The sequence below is a fragment of the Propithecus coquereli genome, unplaced genomic scaffold, assembly GCF_000956105.1.
Source record: "Propithecus coquereli isolate 6110/MARCELLA unplaced genomic scaffold, Pcoq_1.0 Scaffold285, whole genome shotgun sequence".
NCBI classification, from domain to species: Eukaryota; Metazoa; Chordata; class Mammalia; order Primates; family Indriidae; genus Propithecus; species Propithecus coquereli.
In genome coordinates this window covers 1,693,687-1,710,841 of record NW_012148452.1, presented here as the reverse complement: position 1 = coordinate 1,710,841, position 17,155 = coordinate 1,693,687, and the positions used below count along the sequence as shown (strand labels likewise).

The following is a 17,155-nucleotide window of genomic DNA, read 5'->3' as shown; positions in this document are numbered from 1 at the left end:
ATAGAATGATGAAGAATTTTGCTCAGGAAATTATAGAAGAGTCTTAAGAAAAGTTAGCCACTAGGTGTTTTGTTGCAGTGTTGTAACACTGTACCACATGCTGGAATTACGGTCCATTTTTCTGAATCACTGGCTTCAGTGCTCTTAATTTTTTAACCATAGGCTATACCTTTTTTCGAAAGGGCAAAATTTAATTTCCTCTTTATTCTTTTTCTTTTCTTAACATTGAAAAATTCAGGCATCTCTTTCTCTAAGAATTGTTACCATTTCTAGCACTGAATCTCAAACCTAAAGTTTTATTGGATTAATTTGTAATGTTTTCAGATGGAATATCAAAAGAAGTCCTAAAGAAAATGCAGAGAAGAAATGATGACAAATCCATATCAGATGCACGGGCTCGTTTCCTTGAAAGAAAGCAGCAGAGGACCCAGGACCACAGTGACACACTGAAGGAAACAGGCTAAGCAGTGAACCCTCCAATTCAGGAAGTAGGAAAAGCAGCCAGGAGATGTGTTTCTACTTTGCCAGTTATTTCAGACAACACTACCAAGAGGAAGTGGTCAGCAGCTGTTATTAGCCTATGGGCTAAAAGCAAATCAAAGCTTATAAATCAAAGCTCATCAATACTATTAAGTGGAATTTTCAAAGAAAAGATTGGGTTGCCATAGGCATAGGCGTACATGAAACCAATGAAAGACAATACATGTAATTTTCCTCACTTCAATTCTGCTGGCCTTAACTGGTATCAAATGCTGTCATTGACATATTTTCAAAGAACATTGACTTGTATTTAATCAGCGTGTATTCCATTTGCATTGAAGTATTAAAAATTATTTTCCTTAAATCTCTTTAAGGCCTTCTTGTTGCTATTAGAATAGTCTTATATCAGGTATGTGACCATTTCCTTCAGAAGGCTGAACATAAGAGGTTTTACTCAGCAATACTTAGATGTCTAACTGTTTAATTGCTACAGAGCTTTATAGATATTTAGAGAAAAAAATCAATTAGTAAATAAAATTGCCTATGGCAGGATTCTTTCTTGAATTAATATCCTTAAATTGATTTTTCTGGGATTATACAAATTCCTTTTTATATAAAAGTATATTGTTTAAAACATTAGCTATAGCCATTAACCAAAGGACAGATGATATATATATATATGTGTGTGTGTGTGTGTGTGTGTATGTGTGTGTGTATATATATATATTCGTTCTTTTTTAGCTGTACCTACATGCTTATATCAGCACCACGTATGTAGGTCTAACAGTGCTTTCAAACAACCCTTCCACCTGGCCTACTCTACTGCCTTCAGCTGCTTGGGTAGGACCATTTTAACATCCATTATGTCTATTTTGAGATGAGATTTTCAAAGCAGCCAACACTATTTCACCAGTGTTTCAAATTAGAACCTTGAGGCTATCTAGTATCACACTCAGGCCACACTCAGCACTTGCCCACTCGTTTACTGCCTTGTATTCTAGTTATTTGTGTATTTGTCTGTCTCTTCACTAGATTATACGCTCCTTGTGGGCAGGGACTATGTCTTTTTCATCTTTGTATCTTTCATGGCACCTAGCATAGTGCTTTGCACATAGTAGTCATCAATGTTTGTTAAATAAAGCTATTAGTGTCATTAAACTCAAAAGACAGTATAATGTGTGTTTTTAGATATTTTGTGTAAAAATTAAGAATTTAAATTTTTTTATAGGCATCTAACTCTTTTCTAGTAAACTCTTTTCCTTTGGAATCTAAACAGTTTTATGTTCAATATTAGAAACTTGAAGGCTTTATTGAAAAATCTCATGAGGACCCAAATCCATGTCTTTGTCCATGAAGTAAGGTGAGTGGCAATGGTTTCTCTTTACCTTTCCAGCATTTTAATTTGTTCATTTTTATCTTTAGTGCTACAGACACATAATCATTTAGTCCTGTCAGTTTCTCTTCTCAGGTATATGTATCAGGGCATTTCATTAGATGTGGTGTGGGGGGCTGTGTGGATTCTTGGAATGAAAGTTCCCTTAATTCAGTAAATATTTATTAAACATATATTCTAGATCTATAATCCATCATCACATTTTGTCAGTTGTTTCAATAACATCCTTTATAGAATTTTTCTCCAGTTTGGGATTCAGTCGAGGATCATATATTGTGTTTAGTCTCTTTTAATCTGGAAAAGGTCCTCTGTTTGTCTTTGTCTTTCACAGAATTAACATTTTTTTTTTTTTTTTTTTTTTGAGACAGAGTCTCACTGTGTTGCCCTGGCTAGAGTGCCGTGGCGTCATCCTAGCTCACAGCAACCTCAAACTCCTGGGCTCAAGTGATCCTTCTGCCTCAGCCTCCCAAGTAGCTGGGACTACAGGCATGCACCACCATGCCCAGCTAATTTTTTCTATGTATTTTTAGTTGTCCAATTAATTTCTTTCTATTTTTAGTAGAGACGGGGTCTCGCTCTTGCTCAGGCTGGTTTCAAACTCCTGAGCTCGAACAATCCGCCTGCCTCGGCCTCCAAGAGAGCTAGGATTACAGGCGTGAGCTACCGCGCCCAGCCCAAAATTAACATCATTTAACAATATAGGCTAGTTATTTTATAGAATGTTCTCAATTTCGGTTTCTCTAATGTTTCTTCTTGGTCGTGCGTTTTTGACTAGAATATACTACATAAGTGATACAGTGTCTTTCTTGGATGTTACATCTGGAGGTACATGGCATTTGTCCCTTATTGGTTATATTGACTTTGATTATACTTGGTTAGGGTGTTTTTTTCTTCAACCTATTCTTATAATTCCTAAGTAATTTGGGGGGAGATACTTTGAAATTATGTAAAATATTCCTCAAAATATGACCATCTGGATTCATCATCAATTCTTACTTGATCCAGTTTTATTCTTAGGGTTGCAAAATGGTGATTTTTTCTTAATTCTTTTCTATATTTATTTGTTGGTATTATATTGGAAGGGAGAGCTTTCCTTGAAGGATGAATTTTTGATAAACAGATGGGTACTAGGAAGAGCATGGATCAAGACAGAGAATTAGAAACTCCCAGGGGGTGTTTGATATGGGTGGAAAACAGTCCAGCTTACTTGATGCATAGAGTATATGTAGGAGAGTAGTAGTAGGCTGAAAATGTTGGTTGGGTAAGATTATGGAAAGCTTTGAAAGCCAGCCTGTGGAATTTGGAATTATTTTGTGGGATATATGGATTTGTTAGAAGGGAAGGACATCAGTACAGCTTTGAGATAATTGTGGCAATGGTATTGATAAAAAGAATTTCCATTTTTCAATTTCCATTGAGAGGGTTGTGAGAAAAGTAGTATCAAGGGAATGCTGGATCTAGTTCAGGGAAGACGGTGGAAATAACCTTGGAGGAAAGGCGGCGGTTATGGAGGAGTTTGTTCTTCAAAGAATGGGAATTCACCTTCAAATTACTAAACCAAACAGAGGAAAAAGAAAGTATGACAAGTGTTATAACAGAAAAATGGGCAAAGGACATGGTCAGTCATTTCATAAAAGAGGAAACAGGAATGGTTGATAAATAAGGAAAGATAATGAACCTTACTAGTAATAATTAGGGAGATACAGATGAAAATAACAGTAAGATGCCAGTCATTCCTACCAGATTGGCAACAGTTAATATGCCTGAAAAGTGTTGCTGTAGGAGAATAAATTGCTCTTAGAGAACATTTTGGCAGTATCTAGTAAAGTTGGAGCTGTGTACAACCTGTAACCCAGTAAATTCATCTCTAGATTTAAATCCTAGGAACTCTTTGAAATTCTATAAAATATTCTGTTCCTCATAAAATTTGACTTCTGTAGATTTAGCATCAGTTGCTGATACTAAATATTGCATAATACATAAAAATGTTAAATACAGCATTCATAAAAATATTAAATACAACATTCATTAAAATAAATATACCATTGTTTCTAATAGTAAAAATTTGAAAACAGTACACATATGTATAGCTATCAATAAGGAAAAGGTTTAATAAATTGCGATAATGTTCTTATAGTCAAGTTCTATACAGCAGTAAAAGTGATTTTTGAGGCTCCTGTTGTATGCTTTTTTTTGAGACAGAGTCTCACTCTCTTGCCTGGGCTAGAGTGCCATGGCGTCAGCCTAGCTCACAGCAACCTCAGACTCCTGGGCTCAAGCCATCCTCCTGCCTCAGCCTCCAGAGTAGCTGGGACTACAGGCATGTGCCACCATGCCCGGCTAATTTTTTCTATTTTTAATTGTTTGGCTAATTTCTTTCTATTTTTAGTAGAGATGGGGTCTCGCTCTTGCTCAGGCTGGTCTTGAACTCCTGAACTCAAGCAATCCTCCCACGTCAGCCTCCCAGAGTGCCAGGATTACAGGCATGAGCCACTGCGCCCGGCCTGATACATGCTTTTTAACTGCTTTGCAGAACAGATGAACCAGTTGTTCATATTCCTACCAGCAATGGAGAAAGAAAGTGCCAATCTTATTACACCCTTATGGTCCCTGATAAATATTTTAATTATAGACAAAAAGGTGCCTCATTATTATCTTAATTTGCATATTTAGATATTTAATGATTTTTCAATATGTTCAAACTGTATATAGGAAATAATAAAATTACCTGATTTGAATTTGGTAAGGCCAGATAGTAAATATTTTAGGCTTTTTGGCCATACAACCTCTGTTGCAACTACTCTGCTATTGTAGTATGAAGGCAACAACAGATAATACATAAACAAACAAATATCACTGTGCCCCAATAAACTGTATGGAGAATGAAATTCAAATTTCATATATTAATATTTTTCACGTCAGGAAATCCAGGCAACCCTCCATATCTGGTGTTCTGTACCTGGAGATTGAAGCAGCTGCAGATTGGATTGAAAATATTCCAAAGAAAACCCAATAAAAAATAATACAAATAATAAACAAAACAGTATAACAACTATTCACATATCATTTACATTGTATTAGTTATTATAAGTAATCCAGAGATGTTTAAACTATACAGGAGGATATACGTAGGTTATATGCAGATACCACCCATATTATGTAAGGGACTTGAGCATCTACCAGATTTTGGTATTGGGGAGGGTGTCCTGGAACCAAACCCCTGCTGATACTAAGGGATGACAGTATTATTGTTTCGATTTCAGTTTTTTACCACTTGTACTTGAATCCAGAAAAGCTGCTTTCCACATTCCCATTCTAATTTAAAGGAACATTTCATTTGCAAGAAAAGGTCTTAATTTAACAAAATGTCAGATTTTTTCTGGTTTTTACTTTTTCTTTTCTTCATAGCAGAGACGATGGGACTGAGCATAATATCAGAAATCAATAAATTTTAATATTTCCGAAAGATTTTCAGAGTAATCCTATGATTTGTTAGCTGTTCCTTTAAAATTAAAATAAATATTATATAAATAATATAAAATTCCCTTGTGAAACTGTTAAAGATTTTTCAAAGAAAATAATTAATCACCTTACTTGTCCAGATAAAATATCCATGTTTTTCTGACCTAATAATATTATTACTTGATTCTCAGCCAAAATAAAGGAAATGAGATAAGTTAAGCTAAAATACAGCCCAGGACCCAGTATGGTGCTTTGCATATGGGATGTATTTATAAATGATTGTTGTGCTAACTCCATTACTAACAGCATAAGTTAGCTGAGGCTTCGAATTAAATGGGTGGTGCAGTCAATAAATGCTATAATAACTGGAGTAATAAGGTAAATGAATTTTAAGCTGAGTTTTCAAGGAAGAGTAGGACTTGGACTGAAACAAAAAGTGAGAATTTGTGTGATTGGGGAGAGGAACCAGAGTTAAACAATGGAACGATTATCAGTGTCACCTCAAGAAGGGTGTTTTGCAATGTGTGGTCTGTATCTTGGGTTAACACTAAGTAGGTCAAATGAAGAATGATTTGAGTGCTACTTATTCTTGCAGGTAGAAATATTTTAAAGTCAGCTTGGGCTGGAGTTTTCCTTTTATAGTGTGCCTTTATGTGCTAGTCTGCTACTTTATTTAGTGCTCTTTAAAGAAATGGAATTTTAATTTAATCTCATTTCCACATCTAATCTGGTGGCCCAGCTAGACAGTAACTAAAATATATAGACTGTAAGAGCTGTCTTTATCAGGTTAGTTTTTATTTTCACCATGTAGAAAACTTTGTACAGTAGACCCTCCTTATACCTGTGTTCAACTGTGGTCCAAAAATAGGTGACTACAGTATGATAAGATATTTTGACAGAACAAGACCACATTCATGTAACTTTTATTACAGTATGTTGTTATAATTGTTCTATTTTATTATTATTTAGTCTCTTACAGTGCCTAATTTATGTTAAACATTATCATAGGTATATACTGTATAAGGTTCGGTTCTAGCTGCGGTTTTGGGCATTCGCTGGGGGTCTTGCAACATATCCCCAGTAAATAAGGAGAGACTACTTGTATTTGGAACTACTGATCCCTAGTGGTCAGTGGCCAGTGGAACTAACCTAGAGAACTTTTCTCGGTGCTAATGGGGCTGGCTCAGAAAAGAAAAATAAAATCTAAATCAATAAATATGAGGTAGGCTCATATGAATGCTATATATTTTTCATCACTGGAGTGTTACAGAATGAATAGTAGTTGTATGGTTCTATACATAGAACCCTAAACTCAAAGTTATTTGGAATATGAGCAACCAGGAAAAGGAAATAACCAGATGTTTGGTTTGTTTTTTACATAATAATATACTTTTAACAGTCATGACAAGATAAGGCATTTTAAAAAAAGTAAATTCTAGTGTGTCCTAGGTTTGGTACATATTCAGATCAGGCTACATTTGCAGGAGTACTATACAAAAACTGTTAACTGCAATGAACCTGAGGGCTTCAAGATTCAGAATTGCTTTGCCCATATCAATTTTTTTCAAAAAGTCTTTACAAAGAATTTACCATTGATTATTTAATTTTATATTGTAGGTACTGAAAAATGTTTGTTGAAGAACATTAGATAATAATTCCTTGAAACTTTGTTAGTATTGAGTTAACCAAAACTTTGTTTATCAAGTGTCAGTCCTTAACTATTCTGAGGAAAATGAGAGTTTACTACCATTAACAAGGCTACAAATGTGCATTGCTACTAGCAGAACTATCCCTAGAGTATAACAAAACTTCAAAATTGCTAAGGGAAAATGTTTGTGGGTCATGTTTTGCTTTGAACCGGTAACAGTGATAACTCTAGGGGGTGAAAACAGAGTTCTACATATTTAGAAATAGGAAAATAAAAAAGCCCTTAACAGCCGTTTCCACACTCTCATCTTCATTGATATAAGATTTTATAGATCTTGTGAGCTACAGAGCTTCTTGTGACTTTTGTTTTTGCATGTGAAAGAGACTGTTACTTGGCATCTAACCCTCTATTGATCATCAGAGTTAAAATGCTTCTGGGTTTTTCTGTCCACAATGTTCTGTGAATTGCTATATTTAAACCAACTTTCGTGAGATGACTTTTTAAGGTAATGTCATGAACCACTCCATTCCTCTGCGGGGATCTGATTTAATCTTGAGAAAACATGGGAGGGGCCTATATAACGTGACTGCATTCCAGGTTGAATCCCTACAGGACTGGTTTTGCCTTTTCACTTGGAATATGCTCAATGCTGATACAGGGTAAAGACTAACTATAGATCTAACTATAGATCTTGCCATCCATGATACCTTACAAAACTTGTCTATATAAATATATAAAGGTTTAATACAAACCTGACTAGCGAATGATGTTAAGAGTATAAGCTCAAGTCCATTTCATACTGAAATAAAATGGCCATTAATTTTTTTTTCTTGCTTTGAAAATGTTTCCTTCATTTTTCATTTTTGAGGGGAAGCCTTGCTTATAGTCAATGCCTTATACAGGACATTTTTTTTACTGGCATTTGATATCCAGGTCTTTATCTTTTTGCTGTTCTTTATCTTGCATGAAAACATAAAGATGTAGTCAGTCTTATCTCACTGGGATTTCTATCAATGGCCTTAGGGAGATGTTTCAAAGTTGTTTAAATGGCAAAACCAGGTATCTTACTTGGGTAATACTAAAGTATGTCTTTCATGGCTTGTTAAAATCTGAATTGTAAATATTTGGTACAATGGATTAGTTTAAAAGTTCTGATTTAAAATTAATCTCTGAATATCTGAGAAGTGCCTTTGCTTTGTGACTTTCACAATGCAGCTAATTCAAGCTGTTTTTAAAAGATCAAATTTTTAAAAGTCAGGGACCTTAGTGCCATGGCTGCTTGAACATGAACAGCTGCAGAGGAATCCTGCAGTGAAAGAGTTTTTTTGAGGTCTCATTCCACTGGGGGTAATCATAGTTACTGTTATAAGGCATAAAATTAGTGGCACATAGGTTTCTTGTATAAGGTTTTGAGAAGGTGGCACTCCTCAAAATAACAGATCAAGCAATGTAATTTTTGCTACTCAATGTAGTTTTTGTGACTCATGACAAGGACCTACTGTTGATGAACATTCTGACAAAAATAGTTTCAAACTGAAAGAACTTGGCCATTTATTTTATTAACGTGGCTGCCTTGCTAAAACATTTCATGAAACCAAAAGCCAGAATGATTCATTCATAGCAGTCCTATTAAGACTATTAGAGTATTTGATTAGATTTTTTAGATTATTATATCATAGAAAAAAACATTCTAGAATGTAGGACTTGTTTTCTGGTTTACTACCTTATCTATTCTCCCCTCTAATTTAAGGTAATGCCTGAAAATAATGAAATTAAGGTACTGCTTAGGTAACTTAACAGGGCTTGACAACCTTTCTCCTGCCCCTACACCATTAGCAAGAACAGCATACTCCCACAAAAAACGTCTCTTACTACCCCACCCAAATTATAGATTTTTAAAAAAGTATAGGTAGGTTTTTGGTTTTTTAAGGTTAATCTGGACTTTTTTTTCTCTTGAAAAATTTTGGATTTATTGATTTGAAGGGTCAGTGATGAGGATCCAGAATATCATAATCTATTTTTCTTCTCCCTAAATGATTTCTCAGAACATTGCATTCATTAGATTTCTATGTGTGATGACACAGCAGTCACTTTAAACAGAACCTGAGTGCACTTTTTGGTTAGATATTGCACATCAAATATCTAAGTTAAAAATCAATTGCTTTGGGTATTCTAAATGTACTTAAAGTTGCAGGGTCTATATGAAAATGCAAGATACTTATTAATAAATTTCAGTAACCCATTGATGATATAGCTCTTGTATCCCAGATTCTGAGATTGAAATGTAACCTGATTAAGCTACTACAATACTATAATAAAAAACAGTAACTTCCTTAAGATTTTAATTTAGAATTTGTGTATTTCCAAAAAGGACTTAAAGCACCTATTAGACTGATATTAGAAAGGTCATTTCAAATGTTGGAGAACACAAAGCATCTTCAGTATTTGGCGTTAACAATGTAAAACGAAGCATATTCACTCTTAGAAAATGGTGGCTAAGCTTTTCTTTGCAGTGTCTGCCCTTTCCCTTTCCTGCCAGATTCTTCTCTCATCCTCAGTATATGAAACATAGTAAATATTTTGGGAAAAACACTACAAGCAACTAAAATGATTAAGCAGACTTCTCACTCTGAGCAAAACTGCTTAACACACAAAATTATTATATACCCAATAGGGTTTTGTGTTCTTCAACTGAAAAGGGCACCAAAAAAAATTATCGTGGACTTGAGGTGCTTTTTTCTGGAGCTCTTTCGGGGGTGGGGGGAGATGGGGGTGGATCACATCTCTTATAAAGATGAAAAAGGTACAGAACCAAATTCTTTCATCCTTCATTGGTGCTATTATGAAATATTATTACAGCTTATACTTTAGCAAGAAAGTACTGGGAAGCTTATTAATTGATAATGAATGCCATAGATACCTTCGTGCTGTTAGAAGATACGATGCTCTAGCTTTGAAGCGCCGTAGCCTACACTGTTAACCTACAGGCAACGTTGAGGTGGTCCCCACTGAAATACACGGCTCATAGTTAATCCCTTTCCTCCAAGAACCTTGATGTTTTGCCAACCCTCCTTATGGAAATTTTGAGACTCATAAATTTGATGTGACTAAAAAATCCTCCTGCAACAATTTTGGTCCAATCACTTAACATTATTTATGCTACTCAAATTCTTCATCAGACACATTACTAAGCTAGGCCGATACATGTCTGCCAAAATGTCCGCAGAAACGTTAAGAAAAGCTATCGTAAGGCCAGCTTGAAATACCTCATAAATGGCCTTCACTGTCCTTTGAGCTAATTTTCTAACAACACCCGAAGTGAATGCTGGTTCTACTTAGAATCCGCGCGTCAGGTTGTCTAACCGTCAGAAGGGCGTGTGTAAGGGCAGGGAGGATTTTCAACCCCATTTCACTCCCCCCTCCCAGGGATATAAGAAACCACCCACTGTATGAAACTAGGCGGGGGAGGAGTGCTGCAGCCAGCTGCCAAGGGAGCGCTCTGCAGCGGGGCCGTTTCCCTGAGTCACGGAGAGGGCGGGAGGCTGGGCCCATCTGCCCACGCCACGTCCTTTTCGCAAGGGGCTCAGTCGAAATAGTCAGGGGCCGCAGGGGAAGGGAGCAGCACCCGCCATGCCTTAAGGTGGCCCAACAGCCACCTCAGTCCCAGGAGACACCTGATTTCCACAAAACCCGCTCTCCATTCTGGCAGCAATCAGCCGACCCTTCCCTATGAGCATCACGTGCACCTGGAAGTACGTGGGTGGGACCTAAAGCGCCTACGGAAATGACGCCGGTCTCTCAGAGTCGCATGATGTGGCAAAATGCAAAAAAAAAAAAAGGTGGGGGAGGGAGGAAAAAGCTAGAGACTGGGGAAAGTGATGAGTCTAAAAAAGTAGTCCCTCCAGTTTCTCTATTTGTCCTCGTGCCGCATCAGTAAACCAGGCTCTCCCCGCACTGCGCCCCGAATTCCTGCGCCCGGCCGCGGCGCGGCGCCCCGCGGAAGGGTACATAAGGCGGAGGGCGTGAGGCGACTGGGCGGAGTTCTGTCCCTGGGATCCTTCCGCAGGGCTCAGCCGTTTCCGGAGTCTGCGCTGCGCCCGGTTCCGCCATTGCGGCTCTCCGGCCCCTGGAGCCTCCGCCCCCGGCCCGAGCTCTTTCGTCTGCCTGCCAGTTTCCTGCGTCCCCGGAGAGAATCCTGCTGAGCCCAGCCTCCCCCCTCCCCTTCTCCTCCTCTCCCTTGGAGAGTCCGGGCAGCAATTGCCCCGCAGCCCCAGTGACAGGAGGAGACCATACCCCCCGACAGCGCCATGGCCCAGATTCTGCCAATTCGTTTTCAGGAGCATCTCCAGGTGCGGCCGGGCCCGGGCTGGTGAGGGCTGTGGAGAGGGTGTAGGAAGGAAAGAAGAAGCTAGAGTCTGGGCCCGGGCAGGCTAGGGTCTGGCGGGGGGTGGGGAGCGTATATCCGTGTTTGGGGTAGATGGAGGAGGGGGCGCTATCTTAGCTTAAAGGGTTAAATGATGTGGCTTGTATGGAAAGGACGAGCGTCGGAGTGTAGAGGGCTGAGGGCTGTGAGGCCAGGCCTGGGTCCGAAGGCCTCTCTGTCTTGCTTCCTGGATGGCCAAGAATTGGGCGTACTAATTCACCCCTCCCATTTTATTCACTTCATTCATTTGGGTAGAGAGGTGGGAGGGAGGATTCTTCAGTGAGTCTCTCAGAGTAAGGAGTCTCATCACCCCCTGGGCCAAAGCAGGGCTGTCACCTTCCATTGCTCTCCTCTTTCCCCCATCGTGTCTGCACCCAGGAGTTGTGGGGCGGGTGGGTTGGGGAGGAGCAACCTTTTTTCTTCTCTCTGCGGCTCTCCACGGAGAAAGGCACCTTTCCCGGGGGTGGGGGGTGGGGGGAACGGCGGTGGCTTGTCTCCTGCCTTCCCCGAGGCAGTAGGGACAGAAGGTCACTGAAGGAACAGAAAGAGGGTAGAATGGGGGAATGCATTTCCTAGGGCAATGCCAGTGTCGGAGTGCGTGGGGTTAAGGCCCCTAGGGGAACTCGCTTTTTTTCCCCCTTTCTTGATTTCTCTGGGAATGATGTGGCTCTTAATCCCTTCTCCTCACCTTTGGTTCTAGAAGGTGGGAAAGAGTTACCAGAGGTTATCTTGAGGTCTTCTGGAGTCTAGCAGGTAGTTGTGGGATTGATGTGAGTTATCATCCTCAGGATTGCATGGAATTAAACAGAGCCCTCGGGATAGAGCACACCTGTTCTGAGACTGCAGGGTTATAGGTAACTAGCTTCCCTTTAGTAGATTCTAGAGTTCTTCCCCACAGTTCCTTATCCTGGAGGCAGCATACTGTCCTATCTGGCAGCATGCCAATGGCCAGCCTAGGCAGGTGACCACTAGAAGGTTTTACTGAATTAAGTCTCTTCAGAGCCTCTAATTTTCGTGGTTCTTCAATCCTGGTTTTTACTTTAGCTGAAATAATTTATTCATATTAATTTGCTTTCTTTTCAAATATCCCCTTAAGCCTGCCTCAGCTCATTTTCTGAAGGGCTGATTTCATAACAGTATGATATGACACTAATATTAGTGACCTATTGGACTCTACCATTGAAGGCAATTTTATTTACATTCTCTTATTGGTATAACATACATAAAGGATTCTTGTTAATAAAAAGGTTTAATATTCAGGATATGAGTAACATAATTTCATATTTCTTTACAGGTGTTATCACATTTGCTTGCACTAGCAAGGAATTCTTTACGGCTTGAAATTAAAGAATAATAAATCTTTACCCACAAAATGAATTAAATAATGCAGTTTTTTTAGTCATTTATAGTTTTCAAATAACACATCTGACGGAATAGACCTTGACAGTAAAAACACTATTTTACAAAAGGTTAAAAATGCTAAGTGACAGAGTGGACATGGAGAAGTTATTTTTATGATCAATCCAAGTTTAATCGCTGTGGTTATCTCTGTTAAAGTAGAGTGGCAAATGAATATGGAGGGTTAGGGTATTGTTGAGTGTACAGGGAAAAACATGAGCTTGTCCTCACACTAATATCTTCCTGCAAACAAATGTTTGTAAACCATACACAAGAGAAGCAGGTACAGCTGCTGTTTATTCTACATGGCAGATGTGTAGCCAACTAGTAAACCTTATTTGTTGACCAATGATGGTTTGAGTAATAGCTTTTCATTTCTATTAAAGAGGAGACAAGAATTTAATGATAGTGATCCCAAAGATTGGAATCCAACCTTGTCACTAATGGAAGACAGATTTAATACAGGTCTAATTGCTAAATGATTCAGGGTTTTTTCCAATACTTGAGTGAAGCCATTTCCTTATCACATAATTCGAAGATTTTGGGTATAAAGCAACTTTGCAAATATACTTGAAAAGTTTAGTTATATTTTTTGGAGTGCTATGTCATGCCTAAACCTAAGCTTAGCTGGTATGACGGTATGCTCCAGCTGATAATAATTAATTGCACAAAAAGCCCAAATCACCAAACTCTTTGAGGATATCTCTTGACTTCACATTATCTCCTCCCTTTTTTAAAATTAATAAAGATTATTTTAATTGGCATCTTGGGTTTTTCACCTCTGAGCCTCTGCCAATTCGCTAAGTAGCAGAAAATTTTCTAAAACAATTAGGAAAACTGGGGGGGAGGGGAAGAGGAACTTAAGTATGAGTATAGTGTTAGCTTGTGAAACTTCAAAAGGTGAACTGTAAATGAATTTATTTTTATACCCTTTAACTACATTGGCCAACGGAAGGATCTGTCATCAAGGCTTGGAACAGCAGCAAATGAATGTTAATATTTTAAGTTCTGAAGGTTTTTTTCTTTTTTAGGATGTTTAGACTGATAGCAGTCAACAGATGAGTGCCTATTTGAGCAAGACAAGACATTGTTAGAATTGCAGATTCTGAAAAAATCCTAGGCTACGTGTAAAATGTTGCCTGCAATTCTCAATTTTTTGGCAAATTAAGTATCTGTATGACAGTTGACACAGTCCATTGTATTCCTGGGTTCTTTGGGTCTTTAATTAAAAATCTCCCCACCCTTTTCTTTGCCCTTTGATCCATAAATGCAGGCATGGAATGTGTTGTTGAGTTGAATGGGTTCTTCCCATGGTTATTTTGGTTTGCAAAGAAAAAGTAATGTACTGGAATGTGCTATGTGCTTAGCTGCACTGTTTGTACGAGATACTGCCTAGAATTATGCTGCAGTCTAGCCTGGGAATAGCTTCCAAGTTCAAGATACATCATAATTTTCAGGATTTTCTTAGCAGCCAACTTAGCTTAAATAGGTGTGGTTAATTTTGATGAAAATGCTTTCACTTTGATTAGGAAATAATTGAAGGCATAGAATGGTGTGTCTGTAGAACCACAGTCATTTTTATTTTAATGTGCAGTGAAATTCATGATTTTAGGAACCTTGGTAGTTTGCTCTTGGAACAATTGTTTCTGACCATAATTGGAATGGGTATCTTGGTTTTAAAAGGTCTGTTGACATTTATTCCTCACCTTGGCAAAATTATTTTTCAATGCTTTTATTTAATCCTATATGGTATATTTGAATTATATTTAACAAGCTGTTTTTTCTGTCAGAGTTACTGATGTGGTTTTTGTTCTTTGGGAGTTATTGTCCTGTGGAACTTTCTTCAATTATGGAAATGTCTACTAGCCACATAGGGATATTGAGCACTTGCATTGTGGCTTTTATGACTGAGGAACCTAATTCTTTTATTTCTTTTTAATTAATTTGAAGGTAAATAGCTGTATGTGGCAGTTGACTACAACATTGGAATATACAATTATAGGCGATACTGATGTGCTTTGTAAGATTGAACATTTGACCACTCAGATAAATTATTGTGTGTTTTAGAACATTTTGTTAGCTAAAATTAAAGCATTCATTATTCAAAAGTTTTAGCTGAATGCTGTCGCTTTTGGAAAGTGATGGTGATGAATGACAACTGGCAGTGTACTTGAGATGCTGTTATGTGCTGTGATTTGTGGCTGGGTACTTTCAGATCTTCACTCATTGCCTAAGAAGTGAAGAAAGAGACTCCAAGTATTGGGAACAGTGTCAAAATGGTATTTGTACCTGGGTCTTCTGATGCAAAATATTTCAAATAAATGGAATAATTGGCCTTAAGAGGAGAAGCTGTACGGTATCCTAGTGTGCTTTTTTTCTGTTGGACTTAGGTTCAGAGGAGTGACTTTTCTCTGTTTATTAAAAGATGATTAATGTAGTATAGTGGACAGAGCAGAGGTTTGGGGGTTGTTGGGACCCGTGCTGTCCAATAGAAAAAAAATGCGAGCCACATAGGTAATTTTAAATTTTCTTGTGGCCATGTTAAAAGTAGACACATGGAATTTTAATATATTTTATTTAACTGAGTATACTCAGTTACATTAAAATATTATTTCAGTGTGTGGTCAGTATAAAATTTGCTGAGATATTTTACATTCTTTTTGTGTATTGAATTTTCTAAATATGGTGTGTATTTTATACATAGAGCACATATCAGTTCCCACCCCGTTTTTGTTGGAAATACATGATCTGTATTTAGAGTTCATAAAATTTATAGTTAGAAAAGTAGATTTGCATATCAGTGATTCCTAACATACTTAAGTTTTCCAATAATTGAATCAATTATCAGTTATTAAATTTTAATTAACTTTAAAATTAGTCACAGTAACCACATTTCAGGTGCTCAGTATCATATGTAGCCTGTGACTTCCATATTGGAGAAAACAGTAACCTGTGTTGATTTTTCTCTATTAAGGCGTACTACCTCACAGAGTTACTATGATCTTGTATGTGGAAGTACTTGATAATAATTAATGCACTTCAGGAGCATTAATTGTTTGCTATGTAGTATTTTGTGTAGTATGTTTTATTCAGGTATCTCAATCAATGATAGAGTAGTCATTTGCAGAACTAGATTTTTATGGTTTATAAATATTTGGGGTTAGTGCATTCACCTAAGATTTGAGTTCTTACTATATATCAGGAACTGTGTTAGACTCTAGGGACAAAGTGGTAAACAAGACGGACTGTACCTTTCATTCTTATTTGCATTGATTTTGGCAAAGGCTGTCCACACACCATTCCAACCATGATATTGTCAACTTGATTGTGGATCATTTATGTATTTGAACATTTGATATTGTGCAGAATTTAATACAAATATTAATATGATATAAAACTGATCATGCTCTGAAACTGCCTCCACTAAAATTTTAATTAACCTTTTATTCCATGAGTTCTCATTGTGTGCCACTGGTGTATTTTTAATTAGTGTTCCTTGATTAAACCCATTTGAAAAACTTGATGAATCATATATAATGAAATATCCATATGGAGTGCCAGTCAGGCCTTTATTAGTGTTATTATATATGTCTTCTTTCAAGGTGGTAGTGTTGAAATGAATATTCTCACTTAAATGGAAAGTAAGTTAATAGCTGATGTTTTAGTCCTTTCTGTTACAATGAGCCTGGTTCTCTAAATTCATTTGCGTATGTGCCATGCTAAAGCTACTTCGTAAAATCATATGGCTCACCTGTCTTGTGAGCCATAGCAAAGTTTACAGCTCTAGGTATCTAATTTCCCCCTTTCTTGGCCAAGTGCATGTGGCTAATGCTCTTAACTCAAGGGATGGCTGAAAGCTTGGATCTGAATGTATTATGCAAAACCCATCTGTCAGACTTATACTTGGTGAGTCTCCTTTTGGGTTATAGAAGACACAAGATTTTTTTTTCTTTCAGGGGAAGAACTATCATCAAATCTTAATTGTCCTGAAATCTAATCTACAAAATCAAAATACATTGGCCATGTATAGCTATTTGATCACCTACTGTGTGCCAAGAACTTTGTTAAATATTTTATGTTCATTATCTCGTTTAAGTAGCAAGAGAATCCCTTTAGATAAGTAGGGTTAGCCTTATTTTACAGATACGGAAAGTAAAGTTTATAGCAGGTAACTTGTAGAGTCACACAGCTAGTGGACAGTTAGACTTTTAATATTTGTTCTTTCATTTTGGCACATTGCCTAATTTGGTAAATGGTCTGTTTAATTAGAACTACAGAATATACCACAGTTGTATCTATACTATGGTGTTCTTTGATTCTAGTATTCTAGTTTGTTTTTAGGGCAATATTT

General features: G+C 37.4%; 2 protein-coding genes across 2 annotated transcripts in view; both read left to right on the top strand.

Moving 5' to 3' along the window:
• DHX40 (DEAH (Asp-Glu-Ala-His) box polypeptide 40) overlaps nucleotides 1–1,645 on the top strand; it is a 69,521-nt gene extending 67,876 nt beyond the window's left edge. Inside the window, exon 14 of the mRNA XM_012648399.1 lies at nucleotides 325–1,645. Coding sequence (XP_012503853.1) covers nucleotides 325–464 — 140 coding nt within the window. The 3' untranslated portion in view covers nucleotides 465–1,645. The remainder of the gene's footprint in view (nucleotides 1–324) is intronic.
• A 9,346-nt stretch (nucleotides 1,646–10,991) lies between these two features.
• Nucleotides 10,992–17,155, top strand: part of CLTC (clathrin, heavy chain (Hc)) — a 64,509-nt gene continuing 58,345 nt past the window's right edge. The window contains exon 1 of the mRNA XM_012648427.1: nucleotides 10,992–11,332. Within this exon, the coding sequence (XP_012503881.1) occupies nucleotides 11,291–11,332 (42 nt within the window). The 5' untranslated portion in view covers nucleotides 10,992–11,290. The remainder of the gene's footprint in view (nucleotides 11,333–17,155) is intronic.